The sequence below is a fragment of the Callospermophilus lateralis genome, chromosome 17 (genome assembly GCF_048772815.1).
Source record: "Callospermophilus lateralis isolate mCalLat2 chromosome 17, mCalLat2.hap1, whole genome shotgun sequence".
In the NCBI taxonomy this organism is placed as follows: Eukaryota; Metazoa; Chordata; class Mammalia; order Rodentia; family Sciuridae; genus Callospermophilus; species Callospermophilus lateralis.
This window is the reverse complement of record NC_135321.1, coordinates 69,196,485-69,215,640: the sequence shown is the minus strand read 5'-3', so window position 1 is coordinate 69,215,640 and position 19,156 is coordinate 69,196,485. Positions and strand designations below refer to the sequence as shown.

Genomic DNA, 19,156 nt, shown 5'->3' with positions numbered 1-19,156 from the left:
ATCGCCTGCAGAAAGGTTCTGTGAGCTGAGTGGCCAGTCCCAGGCCTTGTCTTGTATGTTTCCTGGGTGCCTGTCAGGCACGCTGCCTAGAAGGCGTCACATGGTGTGGTTGGTTTTGGTGAGAAGATTTTCTGTTTGGAAATGAGCTGGTGAAGTCAGGGCTCTACCTTCTCTGGCATGTCTGAGCTCTACCTTCCAGGGGAACGTAAATGAGAGGTTTGGTGACCTTTTAAAGAAAAATGTGTGACTCTAGTCTTTATTCAAATATCATATATATTGTGTGTTTCCAGTTTTCCAAGATTGTGTTTAAAATTGCAATTCACCTGTGGTCTCCACGTCAAGTCCTCTCCCACTCGCTCAGGCTGTCGCCCGTCTCCCTGCGTTTCCCTTCCCTTTGGCTTCAGAGAAGATGCAGGAGAATTGATGTAGCCATGGAGAAGTGGGAAGCCCCGAAGGAACCTGCATGAAAAACGTTGAGCTCTAGTATGCAGCTCCTGATGGCAGCAGTCACCAAAGCCCATCTCCATTGGCCTTGTGCCCTACGTCCTTGTTGTGTGATGAGTTCCCTGGTCCAAGGCTGGTTTTGACACCATGGTGGGGAACCAGGAATCTGGTGAGGTCCATACTGGGGGTGCTGGCAGAGCAGGGTGGGCAGGGATAACATGCTGATGTCTAGAGTGAGTCTCTGTTCTAGGAAGGACCGGTCCCCTGTTGTTAGAGGTCGCCAGAGCAGTTAGGGATCTACTTTTTCTTTTTTCTTTTTTTGTGTGTGGTATGGGGATTGAAGCCAGCGCCTTGCCCAGGCTGGACAGGCACTCTCCTACTGAGCTACATCCCCAACCCTTTAAAAAATGATTTTGAGACTGAGTCTCAAAATTTTGTTGCCCAGGCTGATCCTGAACTCCTGGACACGAGACATCTGCCTCAGACTCCAGAGAACTAGACTACAGACTCTTGCCAATGTACCCCTGGCTTCACACTTTTGTTTATTTGTTGATTCACTCATTCACTCATTCCTGGGGATTGAACCCAGCGGCACTCTACCTCTGAGCTATGTTCCCAGCCCTTTTATATTACTTTTGATACAGGGTCTCACTAGGTTGCCTAGATTGACCTTGAACTTGTGATCCTCCTGCCTCAGCCTCCCGAGTAAGTAGAATTACAGGCGTGCAGCATGGCGCCTGCTGGGGGTCTGCTTTTTAAAGAAGTTTCTGTGGGTGTCTAGAGTGAAGAGTGGTTTCGTCACCTGGCACCCACCAGCTAGCCACAGAGAGGCATGGTGCTTGCTGCAGGGACTCTGGATCACAGGGCGTGTTCCTCCTATCTGTTGGGTCACCTGTTGTCTTCAGAGGCCTCCAGCCAAGTCCAAGTCACCTTGGCTGTTCTGGGTGCTGGTCTCTGACCCAGCAGGTCAATGGAGGGACAGTGTGTTCGGCATGCCAGGGTGCTTCCTGGGAGCTTTGAAGATTTTCTTTTTATAATTAATGTTATAGTTGTGTGCATTTGTTTATTGGTTCCACTGCCTTCATGTTCATTTAAATGATCCTTCTTGGTGTTTAGAATATACTTTTAGTCTGAGGACTCCTTCTTGAACATTCTTAGCTTCCATCTCCTTCCATGTTCTCCTCTTTGTCTTCACTTTCCTGTGCTGTGGTTCCACTAGATGTCTGTGGCTCTGTCCTTCCTCTTTCTTACCTGCTCTTTTGGGTTTTTCTTCTTTTCTTCCTGGGCTGCACTCTGGTTGAATTCCTTAGAATTATCTTCAGATTTACTAGTTCTCTTTACAGTTTTGTTTTGTCTAAAGTATCTTGTATACTTTAATGTACTCAGGAATATATTTTAGTTTAATAACTGTTCCTTATTTACACAGTCCCTCATTGATTTTTTTTTAGCTATCTCTTGTTTTAACTGTGTCTTTTTGTTTTATAGTTTCTTTTTCTTTTTTAATTACCTTTAAACACTTTAAATACACCTATTTTGTTGGAATGACTAATTTCATCTGAAGTGAATTTTTGTTGTAGTGAATGTGTAAATTGCCTTTATTGCCATTAGATTTCTTCCATTCGGTTGAATGGTATGCTTTGAATGAGATTTTTTTTTTAATTGTTTTTATTCACTTGGTCATTTGGTATCTATCTCCCTCACTGTTTGCCTTCCCTGATGCGAATTCTTAGCTGTCTGACTGGATCCCAGGGGACCCGGGTCCAGGACGAGGCTTGGCAGGGGTGGCTCACTTACCTGGCAGCTGCGGGCTGTCTCCTGAATTCCTGGTCCTGGCTGGCCCGTACCCTCCCCAGAGCAGGTTCTATAAGAGGCAAGGAGGAGAAGTGGACAGGACTCCAGTTACCACCTGCCACCCTTCCTTTGAGCAGTGGTGCTGATCTGACTCTACCTTGTGGCCCTGTTAAGACCCCAAATCTTGTAGAGCTCAGACCTCCGGTTTGGGTGCCTATTTTTGGTTCCTGAGCATAGGTGGCAAAAGCGTTTGCCTTTGGGGGTTGGCCTTTCTGTGTTTCTGTCCCACACCTACTTCGTAGACACGTTTATGTATGTTTTTGAGATGGCTTGCATCTTTTTATAGAGCAGCCCTCTGGTTGCTGTGTATCTGGAGCAGAGAGAATCCATCAAAGAGGGAATTTATTGTGTCATCTTAACTGGAAATCATGTGGCCTGAGATTTTATAGGAAATAAAGTTAGACATTTGGTTTTACATAGTACTATAAGTGAACCACAAGAATGCTTTTTTGTTTGAGTTCAGTGGCCCACAACATACAGTTATTTAAACTCCTTTAGAGGCTTGCAGGCCCCAAAAGATGAGAGGGATTAAGCAGGTGGGATTTATTACGATGCTGTGGTTCTCTACAAGGATTTCACCTTCTATTTTTCCTTTTAAAGGTAATTTTTGTTTTAAAAAAATTATGTTTCAAAATACCTAATTGCCTGCAATTCTAACCCAATAGTGTCTGAATATTTCCCTGCCTGCAGTTGTGTTTGTCTGGTGCCAAGAAGCACTATCTTAGATATAGGGGGTCTTAGGAAAGAGCAGGGCTGAAAATGCACAGAATGTGTCTGAGCTCAGTGGAGACTCCTGGTTCACAGCCGCTCAAGAAGGAGGAGGGCGATGTCTGCGGTAGCCAGAGACCCCACACAGCCTGCCTGCCCTGCAGAGTGAGTTTTGGTGCATCATCAATCACATTGACTTGATTTTGTCAATTTCTTTTTTTTTTTCTCTCTCTCTCTTTTTTTTTTTTTTAGCAACTTGCTTTTTTTTTTTAAAGAGAGAGGAGAGGGAGAGAGAGTTTTTCATATTTATTTTTTAGTTATCGGCGGACACAACATCTTTGTTTTGTATGTGGTGCTGAGGATCGAACCCGGGCCGCACGCATGCCAGGCGAGCGCGCTACCGCTTGAGCCACATTCCCAGCCCCGATTTTGTCAATTTCAATTTTTTATTTTATTTTGTAGAATTGCTGTTAGGTTTTGTTAATTTGATATATTGCTACCAGTTTGCAGTCTCTAAAATTTGTAAGGTTTTTATTTTGTAGTTGTATAATGGTTACGAGCATAGAGTTTTACTGTTTTATATTTGTTAATTTTTAACTTATAGAGGGGCTGGGATTGTGGCTCAGCGGTAGAGCGCTCGCCTAGCACGGGTAGGACCCGGGTTTGATCCTTAGCACCACATAAAAATAAAGGCATTGTGTTGTGTCCGTCTACACCTAAAAAATACATATTAAAAATATATTTAACTTATAGAATAAAAGTGGCTGAAGTGGTGTTAGATTGTGCTGGGAGTTCGTGAGGCTTTTATTTCAGTGTTGGGAAGCACACATCAGATGGTCCAGTGCAGTGCAGGGAGCGTCCTGTTTGATGGGGGTGTTTCTGCCTGGCTCTCCCTGCTCATGTACTGTGCCCCTGCTGAGGTCAGCACCTAGACTTCTGTCTATGCATCTGGCACTTCCAGGCTGCGCTGGTGTCCCTTCTCCAGGCTCTCTGCAGCACCTGGTGTTTCTTTCCTCCAGTGCCTCCGCACGCCTCTAATCCCAGCGTCTTGGGAAGTTGAGGCAGGAAGGTCACCAGAAGCTTGAGACTAACCTGAGCAACTTAGCAAGACCGTATCTCAAAATAAGAACAAAGAAAGAACAAATCCACCAGCACTCCCGGCACATGGGTGTGGCTCTGGGCTCCATCCTGTTCCCAGGGGTGGGGCCACAAACCCAGGGTGCCTTGACAGATTTTCTTTACAATAATGAAGCAAAGTGACATCCCCTTCAGTGAGTCAGACACTCTGCTGTCAGCTCCCTGCACAGGAGGGAGGACTGTCCTGGAGGCTGAGTGTAGTTGAACATAATGTCTTCACTTTACATTCCATCAGGTTTTAGGGTGTGTCAATGTTTTCTTACAAGCCTGTTGTGGCCCCAGTTGATGGTGTTGATGGGGAGGTAGGCATTTGATTTGTCCCCTTTTCTTCTTCCTTGAACATGTTTTTAGCATTTTGGCCACAGATCTCTTGTTTGGTGCTTATTTCATGAGAGAAAGGTCTTTAGTTGTCCCTAAGAAAAATGGGAAAAAAAATAGTGCTCTTTGTGAGGAAGTTCCTTGGAGAAGGTGGTGTCCTTCTGTGGCCTGTGTAGGCCTGCTGCGCAGACTTCTGGCATAGGGGTATCAGACCACAAGGAACTCACTTGAGCTCTATTGGTCCCCTGGACCAACGCCATATGCAGCCATTTTCGATGAGCTTTGTTTTAAATGTTGACAGTCTGCGAGCTGCACGGGCTTCTGTCAGCAGGAAGTCAGCCTGAGTCTTGTCCATCTGTATCTGTCCTCCACAACAGCCTTCGTGGATTTGTTTAATTATTATTTTTTTCACATTTTTGTTCAGTGCACATTTAACAAGCTCCTACTATGTGCCAGGTGCTGTGTGTGTGTGCATGGTTTTAAAAATGTGCTCAGAGAACTAAGTTCCAGGGAGACATGTCAGGTAGCATGTGTGTGACTACAAGTAGCAGGAAGCCAATGACAGGTGGCTGCCCAGGAGGGACCCCACAGCTGGAGTCATCTCCTAAACTGCCTCATGAGGACACAGGGCCATCTCCCGTGTGCCATTCACAGGCCGCTGACCAGTCCTCTCAGGCTTCCTTACTCCTGGGTCTTCCTCTCTTGGTGTCCCACAAAGACTACCATATATAAAATGGGGAAAAATGAGCTTTTTAAGCTGAGGGAAATTCTCTCAGAAACCCCGTAGCTGGAGTTGAGTTCTGGTGGTCTCGAGCTGCGTGACCCCCCCATCCCTGCAGGCCATGGGAGGGCAGACAGGAGCCCCTTGACCTGTCTGCACCAACTCTTTCCAAATGGAGGCTGGGGACCTGGTGTCCTGAGACCCTGGCAGGAGGCTTGCTGGGACAGGTGGTTTTCGCACAGCGCTGAGGACAGTTTCCCTCTTCCACTCTTGCCCTCACTGCTGTGCCCAGAGCTGCTGGGGGTTGTGTGATACACGTGCCATCACTTTGCCAGCTAATGGGCATGTCCTTGTGAATTCTTGGGCTCTACAATTTTCTTGGTTTTAATTTCTGTTGTGATGAATCTCAATAAGTATAACCCATATAAACAAAAGCTTTTGAGTCCTCAATAAAGTATAAAAGAACCTGAGAACATTTAAAATCTGCATGAACCAAGAGTCACCACTGGCATTGGGAGAGGTTCTAGCTTCCCCTAATACCTGTGGCAAGGAGATTCTGGAACCGAATGGATTCTCTTGTCAGAGAAGCAGCATGGGGCTTCAGCTGCTGTTCCAGCACCTGGTAATGTGTGCAGCACTGTTCTGAGGGGCCCGAGAGGTGAGCATGGCCAGAGGAGGGCAGCCCAGACCCTGCCGTGGCAGGGCCATGACCAGAGCCACTCCTCTGTGTGTCTGGTCAAATACAAATGATGCGCAGATGAGCCATGTTAACCTCTTTAAGGTGAACTCAGAGACATTCATTACGTTCACCTTGTGTCCTGTCACCACCACCCCAGCTGTAGAACTCTTCCATCAACACGGACTGAACCTCCAAGCCCTGTGGGCACTGGCTCTCCGTCAGTCCCTCCCCACATCTCCTGCCTCACTTGGCCTGTGGCTAGTCCAGGTTCCTCATCTCAGTGGACTCATGCAGTTCTGCCCTCAGTGCCCAGCGACTTCCCCTGGCCCGATGCTCTCAGGGTTTATTTGTGTGTGTCAGGATGGCGTTCCTTTAGAAGACTGGATGGTATTGCATCGGAGGCGGCATTGGTTTATCCTCTGACTACTGATGGACGCTTGAGTCGGTCCCCCTTTCGGCTCTCGTGAGCAGTGCTGCTGTGAGTGCTGGCGTTCAGATCTCTCCTCCGGCTCTTGCTTTCAGTTCTGCCTTGTACACCCGGGACTGGCACAGCCGGATCCTGGGTGATTCTGTGAGTTCTTTGAGGAGCCTTACGTTCTCCACAGTGGCCGCGCTGTTCTGCATTCCCACCAGCAGTGGGCAAGGGACCTGGTTTCCCCCAGCCTCGCCAACACTATTTTTGATAATAGCCATCCCTGGGTGTGCAGTAATATGCCATCAAGGTTTCTGTTTGCATCCCTAGTGATTGCTGGGGTTTTTTCATGTGAGGAGCATTTATTCAAATCCTTTGCCCACTTTTGAAAATATGTTTGGTTTTTGTTGAATTATAGGAGTTCTTTATACTTCTGGATACTAATCATTCATATATATGTTTTAAACAAAAAAGCTTAAATGCCTGCTCTTCCTTGTTGCTGTTCCAGTCGCAGTTGCCATCCTAGATATTTACTACTGCAGTGGTCTAGAAGGTGTGGTCATGACGTTGGCCCTCAGGATTAGCCTCTGGTAGCTGGCTTAGAAATTCTCCCCATGATCAGGGTGTTGCCCTGGCCATTCCTCCCTTGGTTTCTGTTTGCCATGGAAGAAAACAGTAGTGATCAAGACTAAACAACTTTTAAAAGTATCTTTCTTTAGCATCTCTGTATAGTAGTGATCTTTGACAGGACTTTTAAAGTACTAGGTTTTCTCATTTCATCAGTTGAGTAAGGACCATTGGTAGACTTTTCAGAAAGCCTTGAGTTCTAAGAATTCTCTAGATGGGACAGCCATTGGAGATATGGAAGTGTCTTTCCACAGAGATTCGAGTGGCAGACCTGAAAATTAAATTATAGAACATATTTTTCAGGTTAAACTATAGAATGGATTTTTCCATGCTGAAAAAAATCATTAATTAAGAGAGGGCAATAATTAATATCCTGTGTGTTAAACGAGGGGTGGGGTGCTGTCTCCTGGCATTCCCCGTCTGTGTGGCAGGGCTGCCCCCTGGGCCTGGGGGTCCCCCCTGAAGTCTGGCAGCTGCAGGTTCAGGTGGTCATTCAGATCCTGGCTCCTAGCAAGCCACCTGGCTTTCTGAGGGTAACAGAGAACCCCGTTAGGGCTGTCCTCTTCCAGCCACTCACACTTCTTGGGTTCTAGGTGTAGGGAAATGGTTTGTTTGCTTTAATTTATATCCATTTTTAAACAGTACGTGGAGACACTACAGTTGCAAGCTGCTGGTTGTTAGTGACTGGGTGCCCTGCCCAGCCTCCCGCCCGGCTGTCTTGCTGGCTGGCGGCCTTCTCAGCACTGCTCCAGTGTCCCCACACTTGATTGCCTCCTCTCCCCAGTGCCCGTGTTTGCCGAAGCCCACACTCCTGTGCCGCTTATCCTGCATGGCCTGTCAGAATACATTCTCCTGAAGGCCAGAAATCCCCACAGTCAGGAAGCTTTTTGTCCTGAGAACCTTTGCTCTGCCGCCTGCTGTACTTGGAACCATGCTTGGCCACCATGTTATCTTGGTGGCCCTGTGAATAATGGTGTATCTTTGCACCATGGGATCCCTGTTTAGAAGATACTACTAGCCAGCAGCTAATTCACGTGTGAGGCATTATAAGTGAGTGGAGGAGGGCAAATGGTGATCCTCAGCGGGAGCCTCAGGGAACGAGGCCTCCGCAGGTTTCCGCCACTGTGTCTCCCCCTTGCACCCCCTGCTCCTGCAGGACCCCTCTGACCCTGCAGGAAATAGGAACATGAGCAAGCAGATGAGGACCCTTCCCTGTCCCCTGTTTCCACTCTGGCATCTGCATCTCTCTACTCACAGGACTTTGCTTTCTGCATAGAAACTTCTGAAGGCCAGAAATAAATCCTAGGGACCAAGGACTTCTGTTGTTTTTAGTCTGCATGTGTGGAGAAGGTGAAATCATGGTCTGTTTTGATTCCTTAGGGACTGGGTAAATTGCTAAGAAAGAAACTACTCAAGCAATGGAAAATGTGGATTTCCTCCTGACTTTCCATGCGCTTGCTTTCCCGACAGGAGCATACAGAGTGTGTGTGCAGAAACATTCCCTAAGTTTTAAGGGAATGTTACTGAACTTCCATCTTTCTTTTATTTCTTAAATGAAAGATGCTAAATAATATTTCTCTAGGCGCTCATAATGAAGTTAATTTGGGCATAAACACTAGACGGAATCTATGAAAGTCAAGGATTTATGTTTGGGGTGCTATAAAAGGATTTTGGTATTGACCAAAAAATGCATGGTTAGCTCTCAGTTATATCATAGACTAGCAGGTTAATTAGGATAAAAATATTAATGCTTTCATGAAAAAGTTGAAATTACTGGAACCCTGAAGACTCAGTCACCTCATTTTACAATGAGGAGCTGCCCGGAAACTGCCTCGCTGTTTGGGCTTGAGCAGGGAACTGCCTTATTCCTTCCTGCCTCATGAATTCTTGTGGATTTAATATTTTTCAAACAACTCAGGCAAGAAGTAGAATCTATGTACTGTTTCAGCAATTTAAAACTGCCTGTTATATCCATCAAGTGCTTTTTCTCTTGATTAGCACTGATAACCTGTAATATTTGTTTCTTTTTTTCCTTACCCCGGGGATGATGTGACTGTGGTAAATATGCATCTAGGAGTATTTAAAAATATTTTTCAGCTGTGGAAAGTAACACATCTTGAAAAGCACACAACCCGGCTCAGATGCCAGTGAGCTTGCCAATGCCCCAGCGCCGCTCCTCCGTCCCCCAAAGGCTCGTTGGTCTTTGCAGGGTAATCACTAGTCCACTGTGCCTGATTGGGGCTTGTGTCCATGCCTTAGGGTCTCCAGTGCTCAGGTTGGCACATCACGTCTCCTGGTGAACTGGACCTACCATCATGTGAAATGATCCCTTTTTGCCTCTCACGGTTGTTGCTTCAAAGTCTGTTCAGGACTGTTTACTTATTTAATTCCCTTGGTGTGTGTAAGCGGCATTTCTTCTGTCCTTCTTTTAGCCTCTCTGTGTTCCCACACCTGTATGGTTGAGATATATCTTTTTTATCAGTATATAGTTTTTTTTAAAAAAACTAAAAACTGGTAACATTGGGTTTTGATTTGGAGATTTGGTCCGTTGGTTTAATCCACTGGCATATAGGATAATTACTAATATATTTGAGTTTAAACCCACCGTCTGACCATGTGCTTGTTTATTATTTATCTTCTTGGTGTTGGCACTGAAGCCAGGGCTAGCACATGCTGAGTCTTTCCTCTGCCACTGAGATGGCTCGCACCTGACCACATGCTGTCCATTGTCTTATCTGTTCTACCTTCTTCTTCTCTACTGTCTTGCCCTTTGGGGCGGGAGTTAGTGGGTTTTTTTTTTTTTTTTTTTTACAGTTTTTTTTTTTTTAACTTTGAAAATTTGGATATAATAGGGTGTCTTATGATTCTGTTAATAGATGCCCTAAAAATTACAGTAGCATTCTGGAATTATTAAAGCCCAATGTTAACACAATGCAGGGACCTTAGAATTCTTCACTCTACCATTCTGAAGTATTGTATTTATATCTTTTAATTTCTGCATTTACTTAAAACCCCAAAGTGCCATTATTATTTTTTGTACATCTTGAGCATTAGTTGGTTTTCCACACTTATCTACCATCTTTGCTGGTTTGACCTCCTTTTCCTAGCTCTGGACTTGCACCTGGATCATTTCCCATCTGCCTGAAGAGCATCCTTTGTGGCAGGTGCACTGATGGAAAATGCTTTCTGTTTCAGTGTGTCAAGAAGGCTGTATTTCACTTTTGTTCTTGAAGAGTGTGGCAACTGGGTGTACAGTTTTAGGCCGACCCTTTTTCCTTTTATTGCTTTGAGGGTAAGTTTTTTGGCCTCAATGTGTTTCTTTTTTTTTAAAAATCAATTAATTAATTTTTTAATTCTAATTTGTATGTACGACAGCAGAATGCATTATAACTCATATTACACATATAGAGCACAATTTTTAATATCTCTAGTTGTATACAAAGTATATTCACACCATTCATATCTTCATACAAATACTGAGGGTAATGATATCCATCTCGTTCCACCATATTTTTTACCCCCATGCCCTCTCCTTTCCCCTCCCACCCCTTTCTCCTATTTAGAGTTAATCTAATCCTCCCATGCTCCCCCTCCTAACATGAATTTCTCCTCATTTCCACTATGAATCAGCCTCCTTTTATCAGAGAAAACATTTGGCATTTTTTGGGGGGGATTGGCTAACTTCACTTAGCATCGTATTCTCCAATTTCATCCATTTACCTGCAAATGCCATGATTTTATTCTCTTTTATTGCTGAATAATATTCCACTGTGTATATATGCCACATTTTTTAATCCATTCATCTATTAAAGGGCACCTAGGTTGGTTCCACAGTTTAGTGATTGTGAATTGTGCTGCTATAAACATTTATGTGACTGTATCCCTGTAGTATGCTGTTTTAAGTCCTTTGGGTATATACAGACAGAGGAGTGCAGTAGCTGGATCAAATGGTGGTTCCATTCCAAGTTTTCCAAGGAATTTCCATACTACTTTCCAGATTGTCTGCACCATTTTACAATCCCACGAGCAATGTATGAGTGTACCCTTTTCCCCCACATCCTCGTCAACACTTATTGTTGTTTGTATTCTTAATAGCTGCCATTCTGACTAGAGTGAGATAAAATCTTAGAGTAGTTTTGATTTGCATTTCTCTAATTGCTAGAGATGCTGAACATTTTTTTTTATATATATATTTGTTGATTGAAGAAGTATCTGTTCTGGTCCTTGGCCCATTTATTAATTGAGCTATTTGTGTGTGTGTGTGTGTGTGTGTGTGTGTGTGTGTGTGTGTTTACCTTTTTGAGTTCTTTATATACCCTGGAGATTAGTGCTCTGTTTGATGTGCGAGTGGTAAAAATTTGCTCCCAAGATGTAGGCTCTCTCTCTCCCTCATTTATTGTTTCTTTTGCCAAAAGAAGTTCTTTTGTCTGAATACATCCCTTTTATTGATTCTTGATTTTATTTCTTGTGCTTTAGGAGTCTTGCTAAGGAAGTCGGGGCCTAATCCCACATGATGAAGATTTGGGCCTACTTTTTTTCCTCTATAAGCCACAGGGTCTCTGGTCTAATTCCTAGGTCCTTGATCCACTTTAGGTTCTAGAGTTTTATGCATGGTGAGAGATAGAGGTTTAGTTTCATTTTGCTGCATATGGATTTCCAGTTTTCTTAGCACCATTTGTTGAAGAGGCTATCTTTTTTCCAATGTATGTTTTTTGGCACCTGTGTTTATTTACATAACTGTATTTGTGTGGGTTTGTCTCTGTGTCATCTATTCTGTACCATTGGTCTACATGTCTACTCTGGTGCTGATACCATGCTGTTTTTGTTACTATAGCTTAAGATCTGGTATTGTGAGGCTTACTCACTCTTCTAAGTATTGCTTTGACTATTCTGGGTCTCTTATTTTTCCAAATGAATTTCATAATTGCTTTTTCTATTTCTATAAGGAATGATGATGGGATTTTAACTGGAATCTCATTGAATCTGTATAGCACTTTAGGCAGTATGGCTATTTTGATAGTATTCATTCTGCCTATCCAAGAGCATGGGAGATTTTACCACCTTCTAAGGTCTTCTTCAATCCTTTCTTTAGTGCTCTGTAGTCTTTCATCTCTCTTGTTAGATTGATTCCCAAGTATTTTATTTATTTTATTGAGGATATTGTGAATGGAATAGTTTTTCTAATTTCTCTTTCAGAGGATTCATTACTGATGTATAGAAATGCATTTGATTTATGTGTATTGATTTTATATCCTGCTACTTTGCTGAATTCATTTATTAATTCTAGAGGTTTTCTGTTGGAATTTTTTGGATCCTCTAAGTATAGAATCATGTTGTCAGCAAATAACGATGGTTTGAGTTCTTCTTTTCTGATTCGTATCCCTTTAATTTCTTTCATCTGTCTAATTGCTCTGGCTAGAGTTTCAAGGACTATGTTGAATAGAAGTGGTAAAAGAGGGCATCCTTGACTTGTTCCAGTTTTTAGAGGGAATGCTTCCAGTTTTTCTCCATTTAGGATGATGTTGGCCTTGGGTTTAGCATAGATAGCTTTTGTAATGTTGAGGTATGATCCTACTATCCCTAGTTTTTCTAGTGTTTTGAACATGAAAGGTGTGTTGTATTTTGTCAAAGGCTTTCTCTGCATCAATTGATATAATCATATGATTCTTATCTTTAAGTCTATTGATGTGATGGATTATGTTTATTGATTTCTGTATGTTGAACCAAACTTACATCCCTGGAATGAACCCCACTTGATCATGGTGCACTATCTTTTTAATATGTTTTTGTATGTGATTTGTCAGGATTTTATTGAGAATTTTTGTGTCTGTGTTCATCGGGGATAATGGTCTAATGTTTTTTCCTTGATGTGTCTTTGTCTGATTTTGGTATCAGGATGATGCTAGCCTCATAGAATGAGTTTGGAAAGGTTCTCTCCTTTTCTGTTTCATGAAATAATTGAGGAGTATTAGTATTAATTCTTCTTTGTAGGTCTTGTAGAACTCTGCTGAAAAACCATCTGGTTCTGGGCTTTTCTTGGTTGGTAGGCTTTTGCTGGTCTTCTATTTCCTTGCTTGAACTTGATCTATTTAAATTGTGTATGTCCTCCTTCAGATTGGGTAGATCATAATGTTTTTAGAAATTTGTTGAGGTCATCGAGATTTTCTGTTTTATTGGAGTATAATTTTTAATTATCTTCTATATCAGTAGTGTCTGCCGTGATAATTCCTTTTTTATCACAAATTTTAATAATTTGAGTTTTCTTTCTCCTTTTGGTTAGTGTGGCTAAGGGTGTATCAATTTTATTTATTTTTTCAAAGAACCAACTTTTTGTTTAGTCAATTGTTTCCTTTTGTTTCAATTTCATTGATTTCAGCTCTGACTTTAATTATTTCCTGTCTTCTACTACTTTTGATGTTGATTTGTTCTCTTTCAAGGGCCTTGAGATGAAATGTTAGGTCATTTATTTCTTGACTTTTTATTCTTTTAATGAATGAGCTCAAAGCAAAGAACTTTTCTCTTAGTACTGCCGTCATAGTGTCCCAGAGATTTTGATATATTGTATCAGTGTTCTCATTTACCTCTAAGAATTTTTTTTATCTTCTCCTTGATGTCTTCTGCTACCCATTCTCATTCAACAGAGTGTTGTTTAGTCTCCAGGTGTTGGAGTAGCATCTATTTTTTTTTTTATTTTATCATTGATTTCTAATTTCATTCCATTATGATCTGATTAAATACAGGGTAGTATCTCTATTTTTTTGTATTTGCTGAAGTTGCTTTGTGGCATAATATATGGTTTATTTTAGAGAAGGATCCCTGTGCTGCTGAGAAGAAAGTGTATTCGCTTGTTGATGGATAATATACTCAATATACATCTGTTAAGTCTAACTTATTGATTGTTCTGCAGTTTTTATAAAGTTTTTCTTTGTATAATCTATCCAGTGGTGACAGAAGTGTGTTAAAGTCACCCAGTATTATTGTGTTATGGTCTGTTTAATTTTTGAAGTTGATATACGTAGATGCCCCTTTGTTTGGGAAATAGATATTTATGACTGTTATGTCTTGTTGATGTGTGATTCCCTTAAGCAGTATGAAATGACCTTCTTTATCCATTTTCACTAATTTTTTTTCCCCCATCCTTTCACCTTTAGTTTGTGGATGTCTTTTCCTGTGAGATGAGTCTCTTGAAGGTAGCATATTGTTAGGTCTTTTTAAAAAATCTAGTCTGTCAGTCTATGACTTTTAATTGGAGAGTTTAGGCCATTGACCTTCTTGGTTATTATTGAGGCATGGTTTGTATTCCTGGTCATTAGGTTTATTTTTTGTTTTTTAAATATTGTTTTACTTGTAGATGGACACAATACCTTTATTTATTTATTTTATGTGGTGCTGAGGATCGAACCCAGTGCTTTACAAGTGCTAGGCAGGTGCTCTACCACTGAGCCCCAGCCCCAGCCCTATTTTTGGTTTTTAACTTGACTTGTTTTCTCCTTTGATTAGCCTTTCCTTTAGTGTAGTTCGTCCCTTCGTAGATTTTCGTTGTTGTTTTTCATTTCCTCCTCATGGAATATTTTGCCAAGAATGTTCTGTAGTGCAGGCTTTCTTGCTGTAAATCCTTTTGACTTTTGTTTACCATGGAAGGTTTTCATATCTCAAGCTTAATTTCGCTGGATATAAGATTCTTGGTTGGCATCCATTTTCTTTCAGAGCTTGGTGTATGTTTTTCTGGGTGTGGATATGTTGTAATTTTGTACATTTGGTGTCCTGTAAGTCTCTTGTACTTGATTTTCCAATTCCTTCTTTATGTTTAGGAAATTTCCTGATATTATTTCATTGAAGAGATTGTGCATTCCTATGGTTTGAATCTCTGTGCCTTCTTCTATCTCCATAAATCTTAGATCTGGTCTTTTGATGTTATCCCATAATTCTTGGACGTTCTGTTTATGGTTTCTCACCATCTTCACTGTGTGGTCAACTTTATTTTCAAGATTGTATATTTTGTCTTCATTGCCTGGGGTTCTGTCTTCCAAGTGATCTAATCTGTTGGTTATGCTTCCTATTGAGTTTTTATTTGGTTTATTGTTTTTTTCATTTCAAGGATTTCTGTTTTTTTTTTTTTTTCTAGAATCTCTCTCTTGAAGTTATCTTTTGCTACCTGTATTTAGTCTCATATCTCTTTGATGGCGTTATCAATGGTTGCCTGTATTTTGCTCTCTTATCTCTTTTTTAGAATAATCAATTTTTGCCTGTATTTGTTCACTTAGGTCATTCTTTAATTTTCAGATCATTTTAATTATGAACCTTCTGAACTCCTTCTATGACATTTCATCTACTGCACTTTCAATAGATTCTATTGTTGTAGTATCTTGATTTGTTGGGGCACTTTCCTCCCTTGTTTTTTCATGTTGTCTATGTGTCTTCCTCTTTTGCAGTGCAGATCTGAGGTATTGAAGCTTCTACCCCATAATCTTATAGTGTCCCTGCAGGTTACCAATATCTCACCGTTAAGAGGGATATCAATGTTTATAGCATCCAATGCAACCAATATGCAGCCATAAGTCAATTAGCTTCTATTTTGACATTTGCAGTTTTGTCGTTATAAATAGAAATGATCAGTTGCGTAATCTTCTACCATATAGCCAGTAGGTTTGCATAAGGATTTACAGTTTCTACTGGTGACAGGGAAGCGGAAATAGCTGTGATCACTGTGCAAGGGCTCTGATAGGTGAAGTGGACAGTGTGTAAGAACAGATGGTCAGGTGGCCACAGAAATGGTGCTCAAAGAAAGAACCAAACGGAAACGCTGAGGGTCAAGATGAAGAAGTCTTCAGTGGGCTCACTAGTGGATGGGACATGACTGAGGACAGGGTCTGTGAACTGGGTGATATCTCAACAGAAACCGAACTGAAAAGTAAAAAGAACGAAGATAGATGAAACAAAACCAGAACCACCCACAGCACATCCAAGAACGAGGGACAGCAGCAAAAGACATGGTGCGCATGTGATGGGAGTCCACGGAGGAGGAGAAGTATTTGAAACAGTGATGACTACGAATTTGTCCAATTGAGGTTAAACACCAAACCACAGATCCAGGAAGTTCATGAATCTGAGCAGGATAAATATCAGGACAGCGACACCTAGGCATATCGTTTTCAAACTCTAGGAAGGCAACCTGTGAGAGAAGGTTTGTTGCCAGCCTGCTGAGCTGTACAAGCCGCTGGTGGAAGGGCCTGCTCGTGGGGAGGCTTGGTGTGCTAGTGAAGGGTGGGGGACTAGTGAGCTGGGAGAGAAGCAAGGGAGGCTGAGGGGTACAGAGCCTCCTTTTGCAGGGCCTTGAGCCTCTGGCAGGGAGTTCGTGCTTTCCTAACACGAACACATGAGCAGGAGTCATGGACCTCTTTCCATGAAGCTGTGGCAGAGGGGTCATGAGCAGAACAGTGTGCCAGTGCAGTAGCACACTTGCCAGAATTGTTTTTGCCTGTGTGGAGAATGAATTGGAGAAGGACAAAAGGAAGCTGTGACACTCCAGGAAAGACACAAGGCTGGAATGGTGCAGTCAAGGCAGAGCACATGGCTTTACTCAGAGGTAGAACTGACAGGTGTCGTGATGGCCTGGAGGAGTGGGGCCGTGAGAGATGGGAGGAGATGGGGCCAGTGCCTGGATGTTTGCCTCATAAGGGCCATTTTGACAGAAGGCATGTTTCCTCTATTGTTAAACCACTTTGTGTGTGTTTTCTTTTTTCATCTGGTCCTTCTCAAAAAACATAAACTGTTAAGTACCATTTTCATCTTCTTGGTCTAGTTTTTTTTTTTTTTTTTTCACTGAAGCCAAATTGTGCAATCTTCTTAAACTTTGACTCCTTTTCCTGTTTAGTAATGGGAACCTCCTTTGTTGATGTTTTTGGTGTTTGACTAGGAGCATTTTATCTGTTAATTATTGCTGCCAAGGATTTAAACTCAATTGATTTACCATTCCCAGTGACGTCTCTCTTGAAATGAGATTCCTGAGTGTCACCTCTGCCCCAGGAAGAGCAAGAGTCTGTGAAAGCTGCACCTGTGGAAGGAGCCTCCCTTCTGGCCACCCTGCTTCCCATCAGGAGACACTGGCTAGGTGGGGGCCCTGGAGTCCACTGACCCAGCTCCCCTGTAGCATGTGGTCCCTGCAGACCCCCTGTGCTTTCTAACCTGAACTTCAGGGGTAGGAAGGCAGACTCAGGAGACTATATTTTCCAACACTGGAAGCTGTGGGAGAGGGGTCATGAGCAGAACAGCATGCCGCATGGCACTGCCACCACCATTCCAGCCTTGTGTCTTTCCTGGAGTGTCACAGCTTCCTTTTGTCCCTCTCCAATTTATTCTCCACATAGGCAAGTATACCGGCTTACTAAGTGGAATTTATTACATTTTATTAAAATATGGCTCTTTCTTGTGAATGAATTGAGAGCAAGTGTGTGAAGCATATTTTAGTTAAGCAGATTGTTTAAATTGATACATGTGGAATGGAGTCTTTTATGTTTTCTAAGAAATAGAGAAACTGGGAAGAAAATCTGTTAGTCGGTAATACATAGAGATTTATTTCACACCTAAATGAGAAGCCAGAAATGCATACAAAATATAAGAATTTCAAAAACATTACTTAGGCACCGACTACTATTAAATACCCATGGATGTTTTTGATTTCCCATTACATTAAAATTATCAAAGGAACTTCATATTCAGAACATTTAAAAATAGCCCAATCTTAAAAAGAAGATTTAAAGTATTATCAGCTGTGCTTTTTGTACATAATTAGCACATGCCTATGGGAACTATAAGACTTCTAATCTAATGATACTGTTCATGATAAAAAGTTCAGATGGTAAGAATCAGGGCCACAGCTGGGTGACACATTTCGGAGGGATTCAGAGATGACTCCAGCATTGAAGGTGGGCAGTTTCAGTCTCTGGAGTCCCCTTCCCCATGGGTGAATCGTGAAGGCACTTGTGAGAGAGGCTCTCTGAGTGCGTCCTTGCACCCTTTCTTACAGATCCCACGTGTGCTCAGTTCCTTCAGTGCTGGCAGGCTGCGGTGGAGCGACGTCCGTGCCCTCTTTCTGACATGGCCCAGGAGTCTGGAGACCTGGCGTCTGACTGTCAGTTCTGGCTGCAGAAACTCTCTGAGTGGGACCAGACCTGCACTCTGGAGACCCAGCAGGACACCTGTCTTCACCTTCCTCGGTTCCAGGAATTCCTGAGACAGATATATGAAGCCCTGAAAGAGGCGGTGAGTAGTGGACCAAAATAGTGAAATTGTTTTATGACATCAGGGACTCCACCAGATGCCACCAGGCCACAGTGCTGTCCAGGGTTAGAGACTCTACTGACCTCATGCACTTAAGGATTAGGAAGATGAGTTTCCTATGGTACAGCAGACAAGAGCCGGTTTCCTTCTCTGATTTATTTTTATGTTCGTCTTTTCTTCTTGGTAGCTGTATTGTCATGAGACTTTCTGACCAAGAAAGTTTTTATTTTTTCATATATATGTTTTCTTTTTTACTGTATGCCTGTGTGTACATATTTAAAATTTTTTTTTGTGTGTGTGTGTGATGCTGGGGATAGAACCCAAGTAAACACTGTACCCCTGAGCTACACCCCAAGCCATGCAGGTTACTTTTATTTATTCTCAATATTTTTACTGGTATAGTATAGTTGTACATATGGTGGGTGTGGTGTTATGTATTTGTCCATGCTCACAGTATAACTTGGCCAGTATCATTCCCCGGCATTTCTTTCCCCTCCTCTGTCTCCCTGGTTGCTTTCTGCTCTACTCATCTCCCTTCACTTTTCATGAGGCCTCACCCACCACCTTTCTTTTCCTTTTTCCTCGCTAGCTTCCACATATGAGAGAAAATATACAACCCTTGACCTTCTGAGCTTGGCTTATTTCACTTAACATAATGTTCTCAAGTTTCATCCATTTTCCTGCAAATGAAATAATTTCATTTTTCTTTATGGTTGAATAAAACTCCATTGTGCATCTCTACCACATTTTCTTTATCCATCCATCTGTTGACAGACACCTAGACTGGTTCCAGAGTTTGGCTATTGTAAATTGTGCTATTATAAACATGGGGACCCATGTATCGCCAAGAAGGCTATTAAATAAATAAGACTCTGATGCTGTTTTCAAGTAATAAATGGGATTTTTTTTTCAAAGCCTTTGTGCCCTTCACATCTTGAAGAGTTCGCTAAAGTGCTTACCCTTTCCTCAGCCCTGTTCT

At 42.3% G+C, this 19,156-nt stretch overlaps 1 protein-coding gene across 5 annotated transcripts in view; it reads left to right on the top strand.

Moving 5' to 3' along the window:
• Nucleotides 1-19,156, top strand: part of Fancc (FA complementation group C) — a 178,368-nt gene that overhangs the window by 47,836 nt on the left and 111,376 nt on the right. For 4 of the 5 annotated variants that reach the window (XM_076836736.2, XM_076836733.2, XM_076836734.2 and 1 more), the window contains one exon: nucleotides 17,924-18,159. In XM_076836736.2, coding sequence (XP_076692851.2) covers nucleotides 17,924-18,159 — 236 coding nt within the window. Of the gene's footprint in view, nucleotides 1-16,940; nucleotides 17,009-17,923; nucleotides 18,160-19,156 lie in introns of those variants that run through there. The other variant, XM_076836735.2, reaches the window with a different exon arrangement.